At 39.7% G+C, this 24147-nt stretch overlaps 1 protein-coding gene across 1 annotated transcript in view; it reads left to right on the forward strand.

Annotated features, from left to right (window-relative positions):
• Gcn2 (eukaryotic translation initiation factor 2 alpha kinase Gcn2) overlaps positions 1-24147 on the forward strand; it is a 731408-nt gene that overhangs the window by 454422 nt on the left and 252839 nt on the right. The window contains exon 19 of the mRNA XM_067140578.2: positions 20154-20547. Coding sequence (XP_066996679.1) covers positions 20154-20547 — 394 coding nt within the window. The remainder of the gene's footprint in view (positions 1-20153; positions 20548-24147) is intronic.

The raw sequence follows: 24147 nt of genomic DNA on the forward strand, positions 1-24147 counted from the left end.
GCTTCCAATATTTATCCACTAAATTTCCCTCATTATCAGATGCAAAAATCAAAGAAGGTGTATTTGATGGACCCCAGATTCGTAAACTGATGAAGGATAAAAGTTTCAGGGACACGATGACCAAAATTGAGAAAGAGGCATGGAACGCATTCAAAGATGTAGTGACTAAATTCCTTGGCAACATTAAGGACCCTCAATATAAAGAAATTGTAAGGAAAATGTTGGTAAAATTTAAGGAACTTGGTTGTAACATGAGCCTTAAGCTTAATTTCTTAGCTTCGCATCAGGATTATTTCCCTCCAAATCTAGGATCTGTCAGTGAAGAACAAGGTGGAAGGTTTCACCAAGATCGCAAAGATGCTGAACGACGCTATCAGGGATATTGGGATGTGAATATGATGGCCGATTACTGTTGGTCGATTGCACGAGACGACCCTTCTAGAGATACGGAAATTCCACGGAAAACGGAAAAATACGGAGGTGTGAATCTAACCTGCACATAATGTAAGTAACAAAACTATGTATGTTTAACCATGTAATTTTTATTCAAGGTACGGTTATATTAATTTAAAAGCAACTGTACAGCCGAAACTAAATAGGCGCTTTATGCTTCAGTTTCACGAACTTCAATATACATTAAAAATATAATACAAACCATCTACTTGCTTACAAAGCAGCATTTATGTGTATTTAATGCATGCAAAATATGATTACGTTGTGTTTTTTTTTGCTAGGGGCTTTACGTCGCACCGACACAGATAGGTCTTATGGCGATGATATGATTACGTTTTGCAAGCTGAAATTTACATTAACATATCAAATTTAATCAATACTAAGTATCAACAATTTTACGTAAGACAAAATTACATTTTGTAAAATTGCCACTAAACCAGACATGATACGCCAAAACTTTCTCGAATTCTGCATCATTAAGAAATTCATAAAACCGCGCAAAAAAAAAAAAAAAAAAAAGGTGGTTTTTTTTTGCAGGCTAGTGTTATCAGAAAACGTTGTATTTTCCATAGATCTTGTTCTGCTTCCCCAGAAATAAACCAAGGTGCTCTGAATCAAATGAATGCTCATCCGGGGATTCTGTGGAACGCAGAGGTGAAAGAAGGTGCGGGCATGAATGGGTGGATAGAAAAAAGATCAAATTTTAATTTAAAAACTTTTATTTTATTTCTTCCCTTTCTTTTTTCTTTTCTTTTCAAATTTTAAACTTTGCTAGACAATAACAAATGATCTCGTACAAAAGTTTAGCTTGTGAGCTCAAGAAACAATGTTAGAAAATTCTAGAACAATCAGACATGATTTAAAAACCTGAGCTTGAAGCTCTCCAGTTACAATTTTAACAAGAGCACCATGGCTCCCTTCAATAAATCCACAAGGAGACTGAACTCCAAAATTTACAACAGTAGAAAGATCGTCTTTGCTCCACACAATTTCTCTCTAGGAGACTATTCTTCAAAATTTACAAGTTACAGGCCTCTTAAAGGCACGATCTACATTACCAAAACCAAACAATATTCACTGTCTTATCTGCTCAAGAGTCGAATTTACATAGGAAATGAATAATAGTAGTTAACTTTAACACGGGTAATAAGTACCCATTCTACATGGCCTTAGTGAAAAAGAAAATGTTAACATTATTGGCCAAAAATCAAAGTGTTAGGAAGTGAACTCTTGCACTCCTTTGAAATTCACCAGGACATCATTAAAACCCTATGTGGGCTTATGGCCTGATGTTACAGAGGCTAATCCTATGCTACAGAGGGGACTAGATGGAGAGAAATTTATAAGTTACAAAATTACGAGATAGATTTTAAAGATTACAAAACCATGGTCAACTCAATACCAAGTTGAAAGGGAATAAATGAGGGTATCAGTAAAGGAAAGTTAATGAATGAAATAGAAAGTTTACACATCTATTTGGACCAAGCCTTTAATAACAATCATAATTTAAATGACGTCACAGAAAATAAAAATCCTTTATATGAATTAACACCCAAATTAATACATATTGTGAATTCACACCAGAATAAAATCCAAAATCTTTTTAAATCCTCTCATCCAAATATTTCATCCACCAAACCAAATGTTACGTCTACCCACACCACCGCTATTAATGCCACTCCAGTAACGACACAGGTGCTTAATGATCAACGAAACCCCTCCCCTCTTCTACACCCCACCACTCCTTTACTGCACAAGTATAACACTAGGAATAGAAATGTTAGTCAGGCAGGAGCTGCCAGAACAGTCATCTACTTAGCACTACCTTGACAAGTAAGTTACTTCTCAATTGACATATTAACTACTTGAAGTTTCTAGTCAATACGCATGCTTCAAAATACTAATTTTAACTTCTCTTTTAATTCATTACAAACAATATCCCTCTCAAAGGCTAACAATCACTCTACAAGTAAGACTATTCACACACGACTGTTCGTAACATCAAGGACACAATTCAACAATTAAGCAGCAGCCTAAACTTGGAATTGTGACACCGCTTTACGCGACAGAAAACATACGATCACTTTTTAAAATTACAACATTTTAATAACAACGCTTAATCTTATCTAATTTATTCTTTATTCTTAAATATCCAGCTGTTGTTTATAATTACTTGACATTGTTTTTATCGAGTTCAGGTACAGAACATTTGGGATTAAAGTACTCAAAGAAGATTTCATTCTTTACTCAAGACTGTTACTATCCCAATGATCTGCAAAATTTTTAATTATCGTTTTATAACTTTTTTGGTTTTCATTTTCATTTTTAATTTCCATGAGTATAGGCACTATCAATTCTCGATACTCGTAGTGTATAATGTATCATTTTTTTATATTATAATTGTAGCATGTTAACTTTAAGATTTTTTTAAATGTGTAACATATTTTTCATTGTAATCCATGTGTGAATAGATAATAATTCAGATATTTGACGTTAAGGTTATCTACAGGCTGATGATGCTCTTAACAAGGGGCGAAACATGTCCCTGAGAAGTGTATATAGTATTATGTAAATTTCATCCATGCAGCACGTGGCTTGTATTGAATAGGTGGTGTTAATAGAATATATTATTTTGTGATAATTTGCTTTTAGTTAGTTTCAATACGGATCAGTCTTGAGAATTGTCTCTTGCAACATAATATATTAGTCATGAAAATGCGTATTAAATTCCAGACCATCAAACGAAGGGGCGAAAAGCGGGTAGGACTGGGAAATCCCTTAAAGAGTTTGGAGAATGAATAAGACTAAAACTCTGCAAATTTTGTTCAGATGAGATTGAATCCGTATCCCATACTAGTGATAGAATGAAAAAAATGGTTTACTCATCTGCCGTAGAATCTGCAAAGTTGTCATCGGCATAACAATCTTGGTTATCGCACGCCACATTGTAGCTCACTGAAGAGAGGAGAATTTAAAAGAAAAATGGCATCCAAACCACTTTACATGAAACAAAGTATGAGGTCCTGTGTCAGAAGATACAGCAAAATTAAAGAAGAGATAGATCACCATCACTATCAGTACTCTCTTCACCTTCACATCTCAGCTTGTCCTTGTAATCTGCATTTGTCAAAGTATTTGATATCTCCATTATGTCAAGACTTCTTCCACGACTAGTAGATGCCATTTTCATTGGCTACTTATGAAAAAACAAATGACTATCATTGTTAGAAAACAGCTCACGAATAAAAATATACCAACTCTGTTCCAAGGCCAGTCATTATCTAAAGGAAGGTAGCCAAGAAAAAGTAAGAATAACTATATCCAAAGTTCTGTGCCTGTACAGATTGCCATAAGATGTACTTCAGGTGCATGACAGATGGCAGTTGAAGTTTAGAAAAGGAGAATAGCACTTGTTCAGAGCAAAAATAAAGTTCCACTATGTGTCCGATAGATGCCAGCAAACTTGGAGGTCATTTCGCAGCTGAACGTCAATTTACGTCGGTACTTCTCTGGTACAAAGTCCAAAATGTACACGTACATCAGTACTACACTGGGCCAAATCAACAGATGATGTAAATGTATGTCCGTACTGTTCAGTGGGTTAAGCAGCTCCATATTGTTGATACGAGAGGCGTGTGGAAGTTTAAAAAAAGCAATTACGATTGGTAGAAAATAGTAAATTTAAATATAAACAGCCTGCAAGATAGGTTTAACCCTCTCCAGCCCAAATTTATTTGACATATGGTAAAGAAAATTCTTGAAAATACCCTTCAAATAATTATGAGTGATGTTTCTGTGCAAAAATCCATACTATTTTAGGAAATATAAAACAATAGAACAGTGGTTACAAATGGAATATGAAATAGTTACTTAGGACATTCACAGAAAATATGACAGTTAGTGATTCCAGTTGGAATCATAGGCCCGGAGAGGGTTAAGGCAATTGTTGAGAAGTGTGAAACATCATGTGTAATAAGTTTCATATTAATCCGTATTGACAGCTAATTCACATATAATGGGGTAGGAGTAGGTCCATCTATTCAATCCACACATAAAAAATGATGCAACTGTACTGACCGACAAAATTAATGCATTACTTGAATTTTCAAAGGAAAAAGCATGTTAAATTGTGAAAAATTTGTTTTCATTATTAACATTGATTATATTCATGAAAACGTTATCTAAGTAACTTGATTATTTGCTTGAACAAATTTTTTAAGTAATGAAGGGTAGCAATAACAGACAGATTAATCCCCTGTGGGTGGGGGATGCAGACAAAGAATACACCCACGGTATCCCTTGCCTGTCGTCAGAGGCGACTAAAAGGGTAACACCCCCTGTGGGTCGGGGATGCAGATGTAGAATACAACCCCGGTATCCCCTGTCTGTTGTATGAGGTGACTAAAAGGGGCGACCTTAGCACGGACATGGATTGCGGCTTGGTGTCGTGTGTTGGACCCCCTGTGGATTGGAGCGGCAGAATACATTCACAGGTAATCCATGCCTGTCATAGAGGGTGACTAAAAGGGTCATGTGGCCATCGGTCCCCTCTTTATTTTTTATTTTTTGGAGGGTTAGTTGTAGATCGATTCAAAATTCTTGATGTGCGAGCTGTTCGGAGATGGGCCTCTTACGTGTGCGACCATGTCCGAAAGCCCGCTCATGATCCCCCAGGAAGCCTGCGGGTGGGAGCAGCATGTACCCATGCAGTGGTATCTGCCTGATAACACAGGTCCCCGCAGAGCCGAATGCCAGAAGGACATATTATTAATTGTTTTTTTATTTTTTCTCTATATTAATTACTCTGTACACTCTATGGGGTACATGCTATTGTGGGTGATTGGAGGAAGGGAGTCCTAGTGCCCATTGCCTCAATCATTCCGTATTAGGCATCGTCCAACATCGGACCCTGGGCAGTGTCTGCTACGACCAGGTGGGTATTGCCTTGGCTGCTTGGTTTGGCTGCAGAGGCCCCTGATCAGACTGGGTGGCATTCGGGGAGGATGATTTCGGGCATGGCTTCGAGACGTCTTCAGCCTGCCCAAGGTGGTCCACCACCAAAGTCTTTAACTTTTGATTCCTTGAGGGGTTCAACCCCCTGGGAACAAGTGCAGGATGATGGAATGGGATCCAGCTTCCCTAGGTTTCTAGTTGCTACCAGAACTGATGGGAGTGACTTCAAGTTGATTAAGTCTATTTTGTTTAGTAGGCACATAGAAGGTGTCTACGGAGAACTGGAAGATCTGAAAAAAATGCGCAACAGTAGTTTGTTGCTAAAGACGTGCACTGCCGTGCAAGCTCATCAGTTACTCAAGTGCAACAAATTTGGCGATATTCCTGTCACAGTGGAGGAGCACAACACCTTGAATGTAGTTTGTGGAGTCAACTTCCACCGCAATCTCATCTTGAACACTGACAACGAGTTGATGGAAGACATGAAGCACCGTGGCGTGACACACATCCGACGCATTATGCACAAAGTCAATGGTGAAGACATTGCCTTGGGTGTGTTCATTGTTTCCTTCAAATTGTCATTGTTACCAGAAAAAGTCAAGGTAACAAGCTATTGCTGTGATGTGAGGCCGTACATCCCGCTTCCCATATGCTGCGATCAATGCCAGAGGTTTGGACATATGATATCTCGTTGCTCGAATCAGTCTGTATGTGGTACATGTGGCAGAGGAGTTCACGGTGCGGAAGAGTGCACAACTCCTTACAGGTGCACTAACTGCCCTGGTCTTCATTCACCCGGAGATCGGAACTGTCTGGTATATCTCAGTGAGAAGAAGATCCAGGAGATCAAGACCCTGGATAGTCTTCCTACCAGGAAGCGTGCCGTAAGTTATGTTCTCTGAATGCACCTACCAAGATGTTAGACTACACAAAGATAGCACAGAGTCTTCTAGGTTCGTCTTTTACATCTTCTAAACCTGTTGCGATCTCTGCGCCCAAGGCTCCAGCGAGCAAAGCCGCAAAGAGTAAAAGCTTGAAGGGCGGGACCAGCACAGGGGGGGGAGGCCAAGTCCCCCCACCAAGAGGTTGGTGAAAGCCATTCCCACGCCGGTGGACACAGCATCGTTAACCAGGGCTAGGAAGATATCTCCTAGCCCGTCTAAACAAGAAAATAAGGCGGAGAAGCGGAATGCCCTTACCAGGCGCTCCCGCACTTCTCCTGTGAAGGAGAAATCATGCCCTCCATCTGGAGGGTATGAATCAGCACTACGCCTGCTCCTAAACCTGCGCGCTCCCCGCCCCAAAAGTAAGTCGAAGTTCTGGGCGTCAGTCCCCTCGTTCGTTAACAATGGGATGGACGTTGAGCTTTCCTCTACATCTACAGATGTAGATGTTGATGTTAGTGCTTAGGTTTTAAGTATAACCTAACACTCATCCTCTCTTACTCCACACTCCACACTGTAAACAGTTACGATAGGCATCTTGCTGAGCTGTGCCAGCTAATTAGTGAGTATTCGACGAGTATAGTCTGCATTCAGAAAACTCTCAGACCAGGTCATCATACGGTCTTGAGAAATTTCAGACTATACTTGACAGAATGACATTATACTAACCGGTATTCCAGTGGTGCTGGAATTTTTGTCCGTTCTGATACCTATAGCGAAGAGGTTCCACTGAGAACGCTGCTGGAGGCTGTAGCAGTTCGCGTTCTGCTGCCTGTCATAGCAACAGTGTGTAATGTTTATTTTCCGCCAGGTCTGCCTCTTAATATAAATGATGAAACTGATATTATAGATCAGCCTCCACCTCCATTCCTCCTATTGGGCGATTTTAACGCCCATCACCCTATATGGGGCTCTGAAACGCCTTGCCCCAGGGAAAGGGAGTTAGTAGTATGAGAGCTGGATTTTTGTATTTTGAATACAGGGGTGAACCAACTCATTTCAGTGTACGTTAGGGCACATACTCTCGCATAGACGTGAGTCTATGCAGCCGAACACTGGTTCCCCTGTTTCAATGGAATACACACGATGCTCTCCCATTGTTCTTACTTTGTTGAAACAGAAACCCGTCGAGGCTCCTCCTTGATGGGTTCTTAAACATGCTGATTGGCCAAAGTTCACATCACTAACTGTCTTTAATGACGTGACCAGGCAGAGTGTAGACAGCGATATCAGTTACATAACACAAGTTATTCTTGCTGCTGCTGAGGAGGCCATACCATTGTTTTCAGGGACTCCTCGCCAAAAACTTGTCCCTTGGTGGAACGAAGAAATTGCAGCAGCTATAAAAGAACGCTGTTGTGCTCATTCACGCTACTGTAGGCAGCCTACTGTGGCCAATTTGGTAACATTTAAGAAACTCCGTACTAAGGCACGAGTTCTTACTGGACAGAGTAAGAAAGCTTTGTGGGAGAGATATGTGTTGTCTATGATGTCACATACTCCATCAACTAAACTTTGACGTATGTCGGGTATCCAAGGATCATCTTCTGTACCAGGAATTTCCATTACAGGCAGTATCGTTGCTGAACCGTTCTCGATTGCTAACAGTCTAGCCAGTCATTTTTGGGGATGTGTCTGGCTCCAAGAGTTACCATCATGATTTCCTTGCTCTGAAGCGAGAGGCAGAGCGTCATCACCTTAGTTTTGCCACCCAAGCTTCAGAGCACTCTAACGGGCCCTTTACGGAGTGGGAACTGCACAGCGCCTTGGCGCTTTGCAAGGACACGTCTTCTGGACCAGACAATGTCCATAACCAGATGTTTAAACACCTTAGTGAGGATAGTCTATTATATCTCTTTCGTGTGTTCAACTAAATCTGGATAGAGGGTGAGTTTCCGTCTCAGTGGCGAGAGGGCATAGTAATTCCTGTCCTCAAGCCTGACAAAAATTCTAAGTATGCGGGAAGTTACAGACCTATTTGTCTTACTAACTGTTTGTGTAAGCTATTTGAGAGGATGGTAAATTGCTGACTTGTGTGGTGTCTAGAGAAACAAGGACTTTTGTACGAGTACCAATGTGGTTTTCGAGCTGTCGCTTGACACTGACTACTTGGTACGCCTGGAGAGTTCTATCCAGGATGCATTTCTCTGTAAACAACATTTGGTGGCTGTATTCTTTGACTTAGAAAAGGCCTATGACACAACAAGGCGATATGGTATCCTTTCAGTCCTGCATCACTGGAGATTCCAAGGTAACTTGCCATTATTTATTGCAAATTGTTTGTCCCGTCTATTCCATGTCCGAGTAGAGAGGGTATATTCGCAATACCACGTTCAAGAAAATGGAGTCCCACTGGGGTCGGTTCTTAGTGTCACTCTGTTCGTGATTGCCATAAACAGTATTGTCGCTGCTGCTGGTTCAGCATTAATACCGTCGCTATATGTGGATGATTTTCCTCTGCATTATAGCTCGCACAATATGGCAGTCGCAGAGCGATAATTACAGCAAGCTGTTAGGAGAGTGGAACAGTGGACTGTAGAACATAGCTTTTGGTTTTCAACCCTAAAGACCTCTGTACACTTTTGCCAGAAGCGCATTATTCACTGGCATCCTGAGCTTTATTTAGGAAATGTCGCTCTTACCATAGTTGACACTTGCTAATTTCTTGGGCTCCTTTTCGATAGCAAATTATCGTGGGAGCCACATGTGCGGCAGTTAAAAGTGCAGTGCACTAAGAAGTTGAATATTTTGAAGTTTCCTAGCAGTACTAAATGGGAGGCTGACTGGACGGTGCTCCTACGATTTTATAGGGCAGATATTTTATCCAGGTTAGACTATGGCAGTGCAGCATAGGGATCAGCAAGGCATAGTGTCCTTGCAAAACTGAATAGCACCCACCACAGCAAGGTTAGGTTGGCAACGGGATCTTTTCATATAAGCCCCATTGCTAGCCTGCTCGCTGAAGCTGGTGTGCTGCCTTTACACCTGAGGCACCAGCAAATGCTTCTGTCCTATGCTGCAAATTTGTGACAGGTGCCACTTCACCCAAGCTATTCTTGCGTATTCCACAATGAAAACTGTCAGCTCTACGCTGCTTATCCTCGAGCAACGCGGCTGGTTAGAATATGCTTGGATAGTAGTCATGGATTGTTTGATGTACCTTTGGTTCCCTGCCTTGTCAGACAACCAAGTGGGGTACCTCCGTGGATAATACGACGACCTGAAATTATCCTAGATCTGCATACTGGTCCATAGGAAAACACGGACCCTTCGGTTTAACGGAGACTCTAGCTATCTGTTGTTGGCCGGTATCCAGGTTCAGTCGTCGTTTACACAGATGGTTGGAGGGTAGAAAGGAAAGTGGGCTGTGCGTTTGTTGTCGACAGTGATAGGTTTCATTTTGCTCTCCCGGAAACCTGTAGTGTATACATAGCAGAGCTGTCTGTTATCTGTGAAGCTCTGCAGTACGAACTGTCCGATGAGCGCCGACACTTTCTGCAGTGTACTGACTCCTTGAGCTTGCTACAATCTATTCGTACCTGTTTTCCTCAGCACCGTCTGGTGCAGCGGATCCAGGACCTGCTGGATGGGTGTTTGGATGCCGGCACCAGAATCACGTTTATGTGGCTCCCAAGCCACATAGGTGTAGAGGGAAACGAGTTAGCTGATTAGGCTGCCAAGGAGGCAGTTACATTGCTCCCGTTGCCTTACAAGGTTCCAGCAAGTGATATTCGCTCTCAGTTGAGACATTTGGTTATTTGCCATTGGGAGATGGACTGGCAGGGCACTCCACTTCCAAATAAGCTGAGAACGATAAAAGGTACGATGAAGGTATGGAGGACTTCCCTTTGGGCTTCTCGGAGGGAAACAGTGGAATTATGTTGTCTTAGGATTGGTCACAGTATAGTAATGCACTCCTATTTACTGAAAGGAGAACCCCCTCTGGTGTGTACTTGTGGTGATCGTCTTACCGTGGTACACATCCTTACGGAGTGCGTGGACCTGGTCGGTCTGCACCGTAGTCTAAAACTCCCGAGTACCATCTCCCTCATCCTGCGAGATGACGAGCAGTCAGCAGACCTCGTCATCTGTTTTATGAAGGATAGTGGTTTGTTTTATCGCATATAAACGTTCTGTTTCGTATTAGTCCTTGTATTATTGTACACTACGTTTTGTTAATTTGACATTGTTTTAGTTTATGTATGTATATTTTAATATGTTTTTTAAAATAGTAATTTGCATGATATATTATTGAATTTTAAGGCAATGTCTTATTCTGCCATAACCTATCATCTTTCATTTTACCAAAAATAAGGCATTGGAAATTCGATCCACTGATAATTTTAAATTCACCATCATTACTCATCTTCATTTGTTTTAAATTCTAGTCAGTGGATAAATTTAAAAAATTTAATTATCATGTCATGTTGTCCATCTCGTACCATTAGGGGCCGACGATCTTAGATGTTAGGCCCCTTTAAACAACATCAATCATCATCATCATCATCATCAACAGACAGATAACATTAACTAAGGGTAGCAAAAACAGACAATTAACATTACTTAGATAATTCTTTACATACATACATACATACATACATACATACATACATACATACATACATACATACATACATACATACATACATACATACATACATACATACATACATCATCTTTATAGACCATTATGCCTTTCAGCGTTCAGTCTGCAAGCCTCTGTGAATTTACTAAACATCCCCACATTCCTCTATTTACAACTAGTGCTGTGGCCTCATTTAGTTCTACACCTCTTATCTTTAATTCATTAGAAACCGAGTCTAACCTTCGTTGTCTTGGTCTCCCTCTACTTCTCTTACCCTCCATAACAGAATCCATTATTCTCCTAGGTAACCTATCCTTCTCCATTCGCCTCACATGACTCCAACACTAAAGCCGGTTTATGCGTACATCTTCATCCATCAAGTTCATTCCTAACTAAGCCTTTATCTCCTTATTCCGAATACCCTCGTGCCATTGTTCCCACCTGTTTCTCCCAGCAACCATTCTCGCTACTTTCAGGTCTGTTACTTCTAACTTTTGAATAAGATATCCTGAGTCCACCCAGCTTTGGCTCCTGTAAAGAAAAGTTGGTCTGAAAACAGACTGATGTAAAGATGGTTTTATCCGGGAGCTGATTTTCTTTTTACAGAATACTATTGATAGCAACTGCGAGCTCAGTGTATTAGTTTTACTGCATCTTGATTCAGTCTCACTTACTGTAGTACCATCCTGTGAGAACATACAACCTAAATACTTCAAATTATCTACATGTTCCAGCTTTGTATCACCAATCTGACGTTCAGTTTTTTTGGATTTCTTATCTACTGACATCAATATAGTTTTGGAAAGGCTAATTTTCATACCATACTCATTCCAGCTATTTACAAGTTCCAAAATATTAGATTGCAGGCTTTCGGTACAATCTGCCATTAAGACCAAGTCGTCAGCATAGGCCAGACTGCTTACTACATTTCCACCTAACTGAATCCCTCCCTGCCACTTTATACCTTTCAGCAGATGATCCATGTATACTACGAACAGCAAAGGTGAAAGATCACAGCCTTGTCTAACCTCAGTAAGCACCCTGAACCAAGAACTCATTGTACCATCAATTCTTACAGCTGCCTAGTTGTCAACATATATGCCTTTGATTGATATTAATAAGCTACCATTAATCACATAGTCCCCAAGTATAGCAAACATCTTTTCCCTCGGTACTCTGCCTCATGCTTTCTCTAGGTCAATGAAACATACAAATAACTGTCTGTTCCTCTCATAGCATTTTTTAGTTACCTGGCACATACTGAAAATATGATTCTGACAGCTCCTCTGTGGTCTGAAACCACACTGGTTTACCTCCAACTTACTCTAAACTACTGAACACACCTTCCCTTCCAAGATGCCAGTGAACACCTTGACTGGTATAGTGATCGACGAAACACCTCGATAGTTGTTGCAATCATTCCTGTTCCCTTGCTTATAGATAGGTGCAATTACTGCTTTTGTCCAATTAGAAGGTATCTTACAAATATTCCATGCTAATCTCATTACTCTGCAAAACTATTTCATTCCTGCCTTCCCACTATATTTCATGTATTCCTGTTGCTTTATGACAATGCAGTTTATTTACCATCCTTTCCACTTTCTCAAGTGTAATTTCACCAACTTTATTTTCCTCCTCCCCACGAGCTGGGTTGTTCTCAATATCACCGGGAAGATTTCCTTTGACATGGAATGTATGTTCAGTCTTCAGCCCTAAGGCTGGTTGGATCCTCAACAGCTCTGCCATCAGCTGTCATAGATGGCCTAGGCATCACTGAAGAGGCGTACTAGGGAAATGAGGAGTGAGATAGTTTCCCGTTGCTTTCCTCACCGAGCCAGAAGTTGCTAAATATTCCTTTCACCTATCCAGTAATTCCCTGGGATCTATTATGCGTTCACCTGATTTACCCAAAAGACTGTGCATTTCCTTTTTCCCTCCCTTCCTAAGATTATTTCTGTCCAGAAAGGTTTCCCTGCTGCCAGACCTAGCCGTTCCAGATTACTGAAATCTTCCCACAACTTCTTCTTGGATTCAACAACTATTCGTTTTGCTCTGTTCCTTTCATCTACGTACAGTTCCCTGTCTGCATCAGCCCTTGTTTGGAGCCATTTCTGATACTCCTTTTTTTTACATTTACAAGCTGCTATCACTTCATCATTCAACCAAGATGTTTGCTTTTTCCATTTTTTTACACACAGTTGTTCTAGGTATTCTCTTGCTGTTTCTACTATAGCATCCCTATAAGCCCCCCTCCCTTTCTTTTCCTTAACCTGCATAACCTGCATACTGTTTGCTGTTTGGAACTTTTCACTAATCTTATCCATGTGCTTCTATCTAATATCCTCGTCCTGGTGTTTTTCTACCCTTATTCATCTGCAGACAGATTTCATTTTCTCTATCTTAGGCCTTGAAATACTTAGTTCACTACAGATCAGGTAGTGCTCCGTATCATTGGAAAATCCCCAGAAAACCTGCACATTTCTATCAGATGTTCTGAATTCGAAGTCGGTAATGATATAGACCATTATTTATCTGGTGCCCCTATCCTACTATGTGTAGCAGATAATAGCCTTATGCTTGAAGAATGTATTCATAACAGCTAATCCCATTCTAGCACAGAGGTCCCATTCGTATTAGCTTTCACATCTTCCCCACATTTACCCATCATCTGCTCACATCCTTGTGCCGATGACCGAGATGTATGTTAGGCCTCTTTAAACAACAAGAATCACTGGGTGAGCTGGCCGTGAGGTTAGGGCGTGCAGCTTTGAGCCTGCACCCGAGAGATAGTGGGTTTGAACCCCACTGTCAGCAGCCATAAAGATGTTTTTTCATGGCTTCCCATTTTTACACCAGGCACATGCTGGGGCTGTACCTTCATTGAGGCTACAGCTGCTTCCTTTCCATTCCTAGCCCTTCCTGTCCGATCATCACCATAAGAGCAATCTGTTTTGGTGTGACGTAAAGCCAATTATAAAAATGAAAAATGCCAAGAATCCCATATCCCTCAGTTCTATTTCCATCTTTCGCATTGAAATTGCCCGTTAGCACTATCCTACCCTTCCTGTCGACCCTGACTGCGATGCTACTCAATGCATCATAAAACATGTCAACTTCTTCCTCATCTGCCCGTTACATGGTGAATAGACTGAGACAATTCTTGTACTGATTCCTCCAACTGCCAGATCTATCTACCCACATCATTCACTCATTTATGTGCCACACAGAAACTTATGTTGTGTGCAATAGTATTCCTGATGAACAGTCATACTCTACACTCTGCCCTTCCCTTTTTAACACCTGTTAGAACTATTTATAATCTCCTATGTCTTCCTCGTTATCTTTTCTTACCCGAATATCATCAACTCCTAACACACCCAGACGCACCCTCTTTTTTCTTTTGCTAGTTGCTTTACGTCGCGCCGACACAGATAGATCTTATGGTGACGATGGGCCAGGGAGGGGCTGGGAGTGGGAAGGAAGCGGCTGTGGCCTTAATTAAGGTACAGCCCCAGCATTTGCCTGGTGTGAAAATGGGAAACCACGGAAAACCATTTTCAGGGCTGCCGACAGTGGGGTTCAAACCTACTATCTTCCGAATACTGGATACTGGCTGCACTTAAGTGACTGCAGCTATCGAGCTCGGTGATGCATCCTCTTTGCAGACTCATCCAGTACTACTTTCTTCCATGAGCCCCATGATAGCTCTCCATGGAATTCAATTTTGTTCGCCAAGTTGTTTTCAAGGAGTCCCTTGCCTGTCGAATGGAAGTGGTACTCTGGTACTCCCTAAGGTCCGAAGCTTGCTTAAGTGTTCTGAGTGTGTTCGGTGAAAATGCTGTGAAGCAGGATACCATCTTACATTGACATAGTCCCAGTGCTTAGGGACCATTGGTGAATTGAGCAGACGGAGGGTCATGAATCAGAATATGTCTGAGGTGCCCACTTCCATTCCATAGCAGCTGGTATCCCGACTCTCAGGTCCACTTACTAGGCCACTCAACCGTTGACCATGGTTCACAAATTAGGACATGCCTGTAACAACCCACACCACGAACCACTGAGCCACAACCACTACAAGTGAGTGGTGTTATGAAAATGTTCCAAATTTTGTGCTGTGAATACTACAAAGTAAGGTACGACTTGCTCGACTAAGCAGTAGGTTTTGAGCTGTCAGTGGAAAGGTGCCATGGAATTGCACATGATAAATTTCATATTTGAGCCCGTATTCTCAAAAAGTATCAACTGTGAACATGTTAACAACAAATTTTCCACCTTTACACTACTGTAATCGTCTTTATTAATAAGACTACATTAAACTATATTGGTGATACAGGTTTGTCCTCTTATGGGACATCTTCAGTCATACATAAAATCATTGCAAATATGGTAAGGACACATTAAAATGAGTGAATAAATAGTACATGAATCTTGCAACGCGGCATATTAGCGTCTTGTCAATCTTGAATCTAAAACAACACAAATATGAACATGATGTGAACCATGAAGACCAGTTATTGCACAGGTTAAAATGTTGTTACATGTGTGGAATTGCATAAATATAACATATCATGAGTGGCTATGCGAATTAAATTAACCATATAGTTATCCTGACATTGTGAACATATTGTACTGTACATGTTCTTGAATGTGTACATAAAATAGTGTAATATTAATGCCACGTTAAAATAGCTCCTTGTGATGAGCTGAAGAAAGGTGGACTTATGTTGAATGATGAAAGTTGAACTTGGTTGTGTTGTTGACAATATGGGCCTAAAAAGAAAAGAAATATGAATGAACTAACAAAAAATTCAATGTGAAATGTGAACTGTTCACCCATCTGGTCACTCACCTCCTTGCCCGTGCTGTGCCCTCCACTTCACATCGGGTGCTGAAGCTAACTGAGTGCAGTCCTCGAAGGCCGTTGAGGACTGACTTGGAGAGGAGGTTTGGGGAGTTTGATGTGTGGGGAGAGGTGTGAGGTAATGCATTACTTATACGCCTTTGTGTAAAGAATTTAATTATTATCTCCTCGAAAAGTACATTGATTTCATCCGATATTTCATTCAGATTATAAGTCGGGTTGCATTTTTTATCAGTATTTATAAAAATGTTTTCAAAGATATCCAATAGTTTGCCCTTCTCACTTAATTGGAGAATTTGAAGGTCTTGTTTTAAGTCCATCAATGTATGATTGGTATCAACCATATGAGAACCCATTGCCAAGAATCTGCCATATTTCAATGTCTTAACATATTCCTTATACCTCATACCTTATGCTAAAATTGCTGCCTGGTGTCCATGTAACTGGCGGGACATTGCTGGCACTTTAATTTGTAAACTCCTGATTTCTGAAATTTGTTATTGACGTTATTAATAGTGTGCTAGTTATAAAAAAGATGAGCGTTGTTGTTGTTTGTCTTGAAAGAAACTTTCATATTTAGTTGCTTGAAAACATGCGTAATTTCATAGATTTTACTATGACTGTAGGTGAAAAGGGCATAACTGTCTTCTTTATTTTTCATATCTGTAGCTAAAGTTGAAAACGATTTCTTCTCAACTTTGGTAATAATTTTGTCCACAAATTGCCTGTTGAACCCATTACTTTTAGCTATTAAATAGTATCCAATTCATTTTTACGGTCTACTTCTGACATGGGTATACCATAAGCCCTATGAATCATACTATAAAAAGAGGCCTTCTTATGTGCTGCTGGGTGCAAGGAATCTTGTCTAATTACTATCACTATTAGTCACTACTGATCTGCATTTAGGGTAGTCGCCCAGCTGGCAGATTCCCTATCTGTTGTTTTCGTAGCCTTTCCTTAAATGATTGCAAAGAAATTGGAAATTTATTGAACATCTGCTTTGGTAAGTTATTCCAATCCCTAACTCCCCTTCCTATAAACGAATATTTGCCCCAATTTGTTCTCTTGATTCCAACTTTATTTTCATATTGTGATCTTTCCTACTTTTAAAGACACCACTCAAACTTATTTGTCTACTGATGTCATTCAACACCATCTCTCCACTGACAGCTTGGATCATACCACATATAAAATAGTATAATAAAAGTTATTTAACCCTCATTAAAATATGAAATGGTACATGTTTTGCCCTTTTTAAAGGGCATCATCAGCCATCTCCCTGATTCTCCTCCTTCCCCTCCCCTTTCTACCACAACCCACAGCACATACTGGTCTCGGTGTCTTACGACACTCAGTGTCTTTCCTAACATACGTCTACACACGCCACCAGAGGTGAGTCTCATATTCACTTAAACTTCTAAGCGGGATTCCTTCTTTTTTCCCACTTTTCTAATTTCCCTCTTTTTCTTCTTTTTGCTTCAGGTCCCATTTGAACTAAGAATATCTCTTAGTACCCTGAGGCAAAATATGGTGTCCTTTTCGCCTAACTCTTACAAGCTACAGTAAAATTAAAACTCGTAGAAGAAAGTTCCAGGCCAACTTCAGCCAAAGTTTCGTCAAATGGGAGTTTTCAATTAGAGAAGACATTTTTCTTACCTTTGAATATTGACATAAGTCATCTCACACTTTACGTAAAGTAGAACTTGAAATCTCTAAGTTCCTTTTAGGCTTAAAAGTGTTACGTTATGATTTAGGAAGGAACATAATATATATTTTTAAACTAGAATATACTCAGTATTTTGAAAATGAACTTTGAAATTGGACTTAAATTCCTTACAATTTTTATAACTTTTATTTGGCAATTCAAGACTTGGTGAAATTCCTTTAAGATTATTTTCACTCAGTATTAAGTGTGATCTCAAATCACTTCTTACAACACTAGTTTAAACCTTTCAATGGCCATTGTGGTCTTATATTTTGTTTTGTATACTTCTACTATAGAAAACGTGCTTGTTCTTCGAACATTGACACAAACTCTTTTTGTACATCGAACTTCGGCGACATGAATGTGAACCCAGAACATCAAATTACTATCAGGACTAAGCAGTGATTTAAAAAATGGTGTTATTTTTGTTAATTTTAAACTAGTGTTGTAAAAAGTGATTTGAGATCACACTTAATCATTTAAATCTTAACTCAATCATTCACAAGATTTTTATATTTTCATGTGTACTGTACATTATTTTGTATGTTATTTTAAATATGTCATTGTCTGTTTTTTAAAGTTTTTTTGGCTGAAGATGATGCAGAATAAGCGTTGAAACTGGTCCCAGTTAATAGTTAAATGGTTGTTGTTGTTGTTGTTATTATTATTATTATTATTATTATTATTATTATTATTATTATTATTATTATTATTATTATTATTATTATAGCATTGTTTTGTATTGAATAGGTGGACCTATTATTTTGTTCCTATTTTATGTGCTTTTCTAGTTTTCAACTTTTGTATCTTACTGTAAATGTCATTGTTGCCATAGGTAAATTTTAATACTTCTTTAGTATTATTCACCTCCTCTATCTGGACATTATCCTTGGAATCAACAATCATTACATACTGCTGACTGAATTCTTCTGCCTTTTGAAGATCCTCGCTTACAAAGTCCCCATGTTCATTAATGATTCCTGGAAAATCTTTCATGGAACCTGTTTTTGCCTTAAAGTACCTATACATACTCTTCCAGTTTTCACTAAAATGTATATGACTGCAAATTATGCTTGCCATCATGTTATCCTTAGCTGACTGCTTTGCTAGATTCGATTTCCTAGTAAGTTTCTTCAATTTCTCTTTACTTCCACAGCCATTTCTAACTCTATTTCTTTCCAACCTGCACTTTCTTAGCCTCTTTACTTCTCTGTTATAATATAGTGGATCTTTACCATTTCTTACCACCTTTAAAGGCACAAACCTATTTTCACATTCCTCAACAATTGCTTAAAACCCATCCCAGAGTCTACATTTTTATTTACCATTTCCACCGATCATAGTTACTTTATAAAAACTCCCTCATGCCTGTTTTATCAGCCATATGGTACTGCCTAATAGTCCTAATTTATCTTCCTTTCTTTCACATTTATTGTTAACTATCACAAACAGAGCTTCGTGATCACTAATACCATCTATTACTTTGGTTCCTCTATAGAGCTCATCTGGTTTTACCAGCACCACATCCAGAATATTCTTCCCTCTAGTTGGTTCCATCACATTCTGAATCAGATGCCCTTCCCATATTAACTTATATGCCATTTATTGGTCATGCTTCCTGTTATTTGCATTACCTTCCCAATTGACATTTCGTAAATTGAGATCACCCGCTACAATCGCGTTCCTTTCCTTATCGTAATGTAGCCTTCCTATGAACCTCAGCCTTGGTTTACGTTGTGACTTTCGCTGGCAATTTGTCATTGCTGATGATGTTCCGATTTTCTGGCTTACTACAACTTATTCCCTGAATGCTATAACAGATGCCTTCCTGTTTATAAATCTGACCATTAAAGGTGAAATAATTATTAGCGGTGACAAACTCCAAGATATTAATATAATCCGCTACCTCTTGCCTACTTAAATTACTGTATTTGAGTTGATTGTTCTTTACAAGATTTATCCTTTTCCATACTGGGATATCCAGGAACTTGTTTTTGATATCAGATGAATACACCTTCTTGTCCGATTGAATTCCACGCATGTAACGACATTTTAACCTGTGCAATAACTGGACTTCATGGTTTACATCATGTTCATGTTTGTGTTATTTTAGATTCAAGATTGACAAGACACTAATACCAATTTTCACCAATTTTAATGTGCCCTTATCATATTTCCAATGATTCTATGTGTGACTGAAGATGTCTCATAAGAGGACTCAAACATGTATCACCAATATAGTTTAATGTAGTCTTATTAATAAAGATGATTACAGTATTGTAAAGGTGGAACATTTGCTGTTAAGATTTTCACAAGTTGGTGCCATGGAATGACATTAGTATACGAATGATCCTGAATAGGGTTTTTAAATTTAGGAAGGGTCATAATATGAAAATAAAGTTCAGGAAGACAAATTGGGACAAATACTAGTTTACAGGAAGAAGAAATATGGATTGGAATAACTTACCAAGTGAGATGTTTAATAGATTTCCAAGTTCTTGAAAATCATTTAAGAAAATAATAGGTTAAAACCAAAAGGCAGTATACCACCTGGGTGTCAGCCTTAAAAGTTAATTGATCTTTGTTGACTGATATAACTTTCTCTTGCATCCTGTGGAAGTTGCTTAAAATGTACTTTATTTTCAGGAGGTTACTCCAGCAGAAGACATCACATATGATATGAATCCATCTCGAGGGACTTGTCTCACACGTCCCTTGGTTTTGCAAGAATTGGTGAGAGAGACAGTAATTCGCATTTTTCAAAAGCATGGAGCATCTTGCTTATCCACACTTCTGCTCATGCCCAAGGCCAAACTCTATGACAACACTGAAACTTGTGTCCGTCTCATGACGCATTCTGGTGGTATTGTGTCTCTCCCACATGATCTTCGTGTTGGGTTTGCTCGTTACGTGGCTCATGATGGCATTTCATACTTGAAACGTTATGCTATTGACAGAGTTTATCGTGAAAGGAAGGTTTATGGATTCCATCCTCGAGAACTACTGGAATGTGCCTTTGACATCGTCACTCCTAATCCAGGTAAAAAGAAAAATTATTCTGCAGGCCTTTTTCAAGATTTGAAAGTACAGTATTTTGTTTTGAAAGTATTCATTTTTTCATTCTCAGTATCTTCTTCTTCTCGTGCCTTGATGGGGTCATGGGTACAAACCATCTCATACTTTAATAATGGTATGTGGCCTCCAAAGAGGCCTGGTGCAGATCTTTCGAGTTGACTCCATATAGGCGATCTGCGTGTCTAGTCCCATATATTATGTGGACTTGCCCCTGTTTTACTGCCTGATTGAGGGATGTATTGACTATTGCATGTTTTTTTTTTTTTTTTTTTTTTGCTGCTTTGGTGTATTTTGTGTGTGTGAATAATGACTGTCATTGTGGTTGTGGTAATTGTGAAGACTTTATGATATTCAATAATTTAGTTACTGTGACAATTTAAATTGATTATTTAAACACAGCTTCCTCAATTTTCTTATGAATAGAAAGTAGAAATTGATAATGACTATGCATGTATGATGAATAGAGCTGTCAATCAATTAAAAACTTTGATCAATTAACCAAATGCCTTTAATCGATTAATCGGCTGATTAATCAGACCTTAATCGGGATCACATAGTATAAGTTCAAGCCCTTGCAAACCTTCCGGGAATGAGCTGACTGCTGCAAACAGTAGTAAAATCAGGACGTATGGTAGCCTTCCTCTGGACCTCAGCCTTGGTTTACGTTGTGACTTTCGCTGGCAATTTGTCATTGCTGATGTTAGCACAGCCATCATTGGTTCCGATTTTCTGGCTTACTACAACTTACTCCCTAACTGCCGTAACAGATGCCTCCTCGATGGCACCACCGGCCTACATGTTAAGACATCTGTAACCTCTGTCAAACAGGCCAGCGTAAAGACTGCTGCAGTATACACCAACTCGCCTTTTAGCATGTTGCTTGCTGACTTTCACTCCATTACTCGCCCACCTGGGATCTAATGTGATATTAAACACAATACTGTACATCACATTAGGTCAGCCGAAGGCCCACTGGTCTCTTGTTAACCTCGACGCTTGGCACCTCAGAAATTGCTGATAGCAAAGAAAGAATTAGAGGACATGGTAAGGTGCGGTACAGCGAGACCTTCTAATAGTCTGTGGTCTTCACCCTTGCACCTTGCACTTAAGCGAGACAACTCATGGCATCCATGTGGTGATTACCAGGCGTTGAAGGCAAGGACAGTACACGACCACTACCTGTTATGACACATAGGAGATTTTTGGCATAACATTGCTGGGTCAACCATTTTCAGTACCTTTGACCATATCAAGGCCTACAAACAGATCCCGATTCATCCCAGTGACATTTGCAAAACAGCTATAACAGCACCTTTCTGGATGTTTGAATTTCCCTATATGTCATTTGGAAACTTTCCAGCATTTTATGGATGAGGTCACTAGGGATTTAAACTTCTGTTTCCCATGCATTGATGACATTCTAGTGTTTTTCCGGGATGCGGAAGAGCATATGTGCGATCTTCGCATACTTTTCCAGAGATTAGCTGATTATGGTGTAGTCATAAATCCATCTAAGTGTGTATTAGGTGCAAGTGAGGTAACCTGCTTGGGCTATCGGCTCTCAGAGGGTGGTACAAAACCTCTACCAGAGAGAATTCAATCTCTCCTGGACTATCCTCTACCAAAGACTGTCCTGAGCCTCCACCGGTTCTTGGGCATTGTCAGCTTCTATAGATGCTTCCTACCGCATGTGACTGAACAGCAGGCGCCGTTGGTGAATGTCCTAGCCAATTTTATGCTTAAGGGCTCTAAACCTATCCCTTGGACTCCAGAATTGCAACGCGCTTTCCACGAATGCAAAGAAAGCCTAGCGCAAACCAATCAACTCACTCATGCATTGGCAGATGCACCTCTAGGTTCCTTTATCGATGCATCAATTACTCAAGTTGGAGCATGTTTGCTTCAGAAAGTAGGACACCATTGGCAGCCCATACCGTTTTTCAGCAAGAAGCTTTCAGCACGCCGGATAACGTGGCTGGCCTATTACAGGGAACTCATAGCTGTGTACGAGGCTGTCCAGCATTTCCACTATATACTGGAAGCCCAACAGTGCACCATGTGTATGGACCACAAGCCTCTGCTTTATGCATTTTCTCAACGCAGAGAAAGACTACTCACAGCCCAGCTTTTCAGCACATAAAGAGAGCAGTTAATGTTGTCGCCGATACAATGTCCCATGTTGAAGCCATCTCGGTAGAAGATGACTACGCTCTCCTGGCTCTATCACAAGTGGACGGTGATGAACTCAAAGCCGTATTGTGTGATAGTACGTTGCTGACATTAGAAAAAGTAACCCACCAAGGCACCGTGAGTACTATTATATGTGATATATCAATTGGAAAACAACGTCCGTTCTTGACCCTTCCTTTTCAACGCAAGTTCTTTGACAAGCTCCATGACTTAAGTCATCGAGGCATTCGAGCCACTTCTCGTCTAGTCTTGGATAAATTTGTTTGGCTATCTATTCAGAAAGTCACTCACACCTGGACACTTGCTTGTTTGTCGTGTCAACACAATAAAGTGACAAGGCATAATGTATTTCATTTGGGGAATTTTGGAGCACCCAAAGGCCGTTTCAGCCACATTAACTCGGATATTGTCGGTCCACTGCCTGTCTGCTAAAGCTGTCATTATCTCCTCACTGCTGTTGATGGATTTACTCGCTGGCCAGAAGCATAGCCCATGCGCAGCATCACTGCCGAAGAAACAGCCTATACCCTAATAGTTAGATCTCCAGATTTGGTCTTCCTTAGGCATAAATATCTCAAGGATAATTTAATAAAACCACCTATTCAATACATTTCACTTTTGATGTGGTTTGAATCTACATGAATTTATGTAGACTTATCAGTTAATGTTTCACCCATTTTGGGCATCTTCAGCCTGTGGACAACCTTAAGGTCAAGGTCCGGGACCTTATTTCACCATATATAGTATGAAATATGAACGTTGATGTTACTCAGTGAAATACTCTTAATTTTAACATGCCATAACAATATTTTTAAAATGTGAACAATACATAAAAGTGAGTGACATAAATTGATGGTGTTATTAACACAATTAAAACTTGTCAGTCTTATTCTAACTAATTTTTAAAAGTGTCCACAACTAAAATGGATCTTCTTCATCTAACATGAGTCTTAGGTAAAGAGTATATTCATCCGGGGGCTCATTTGACCCACATATATTGTTTACTTATACTTGACAAAACCAATGTTGAAGTGTGTTGTCAACCACAAGTGGAGACTTAAAACCGATTGTTGTATGTACTGGATACGATTGTTTAACACTAGATTAAATTTTGTTGTGAATGAAAATATAAGCGTCTTGGTTTCCTGTTGTATGTAATGACGATGAATTGTAAAGAATACAATCGTAGGCTACTGCATAATTGGGAAGGAACGTCCTAGATACTTAAATACAGTCTTGTGTGAATAATCATACCCGTTGATATGTTACTTGGCCTTGCGGGGGATCTTAAGATTATCTGTAATGAAGTACAAAAGAAATTTTAATTGACAATTTAGAGCACGTGTTGTCTCAAAAGCCAATTAAAATAATACCC

The sequence above is a fragment of the Anabrus simplex genome, chromosome 2 (genome assembly GCF_040414725.1).
Source record: "Anabrus simplex isolate iqAnaSimp1 chromosome 2, ASM4041472v1, whole genome shotgun sequence".
Lineage (NCBI taxonomy): Eukaryota > Metazoa > Arthropoda > Insecta > Orthoptera > Tettigoniidae > Anabrus > Anabrus simplex.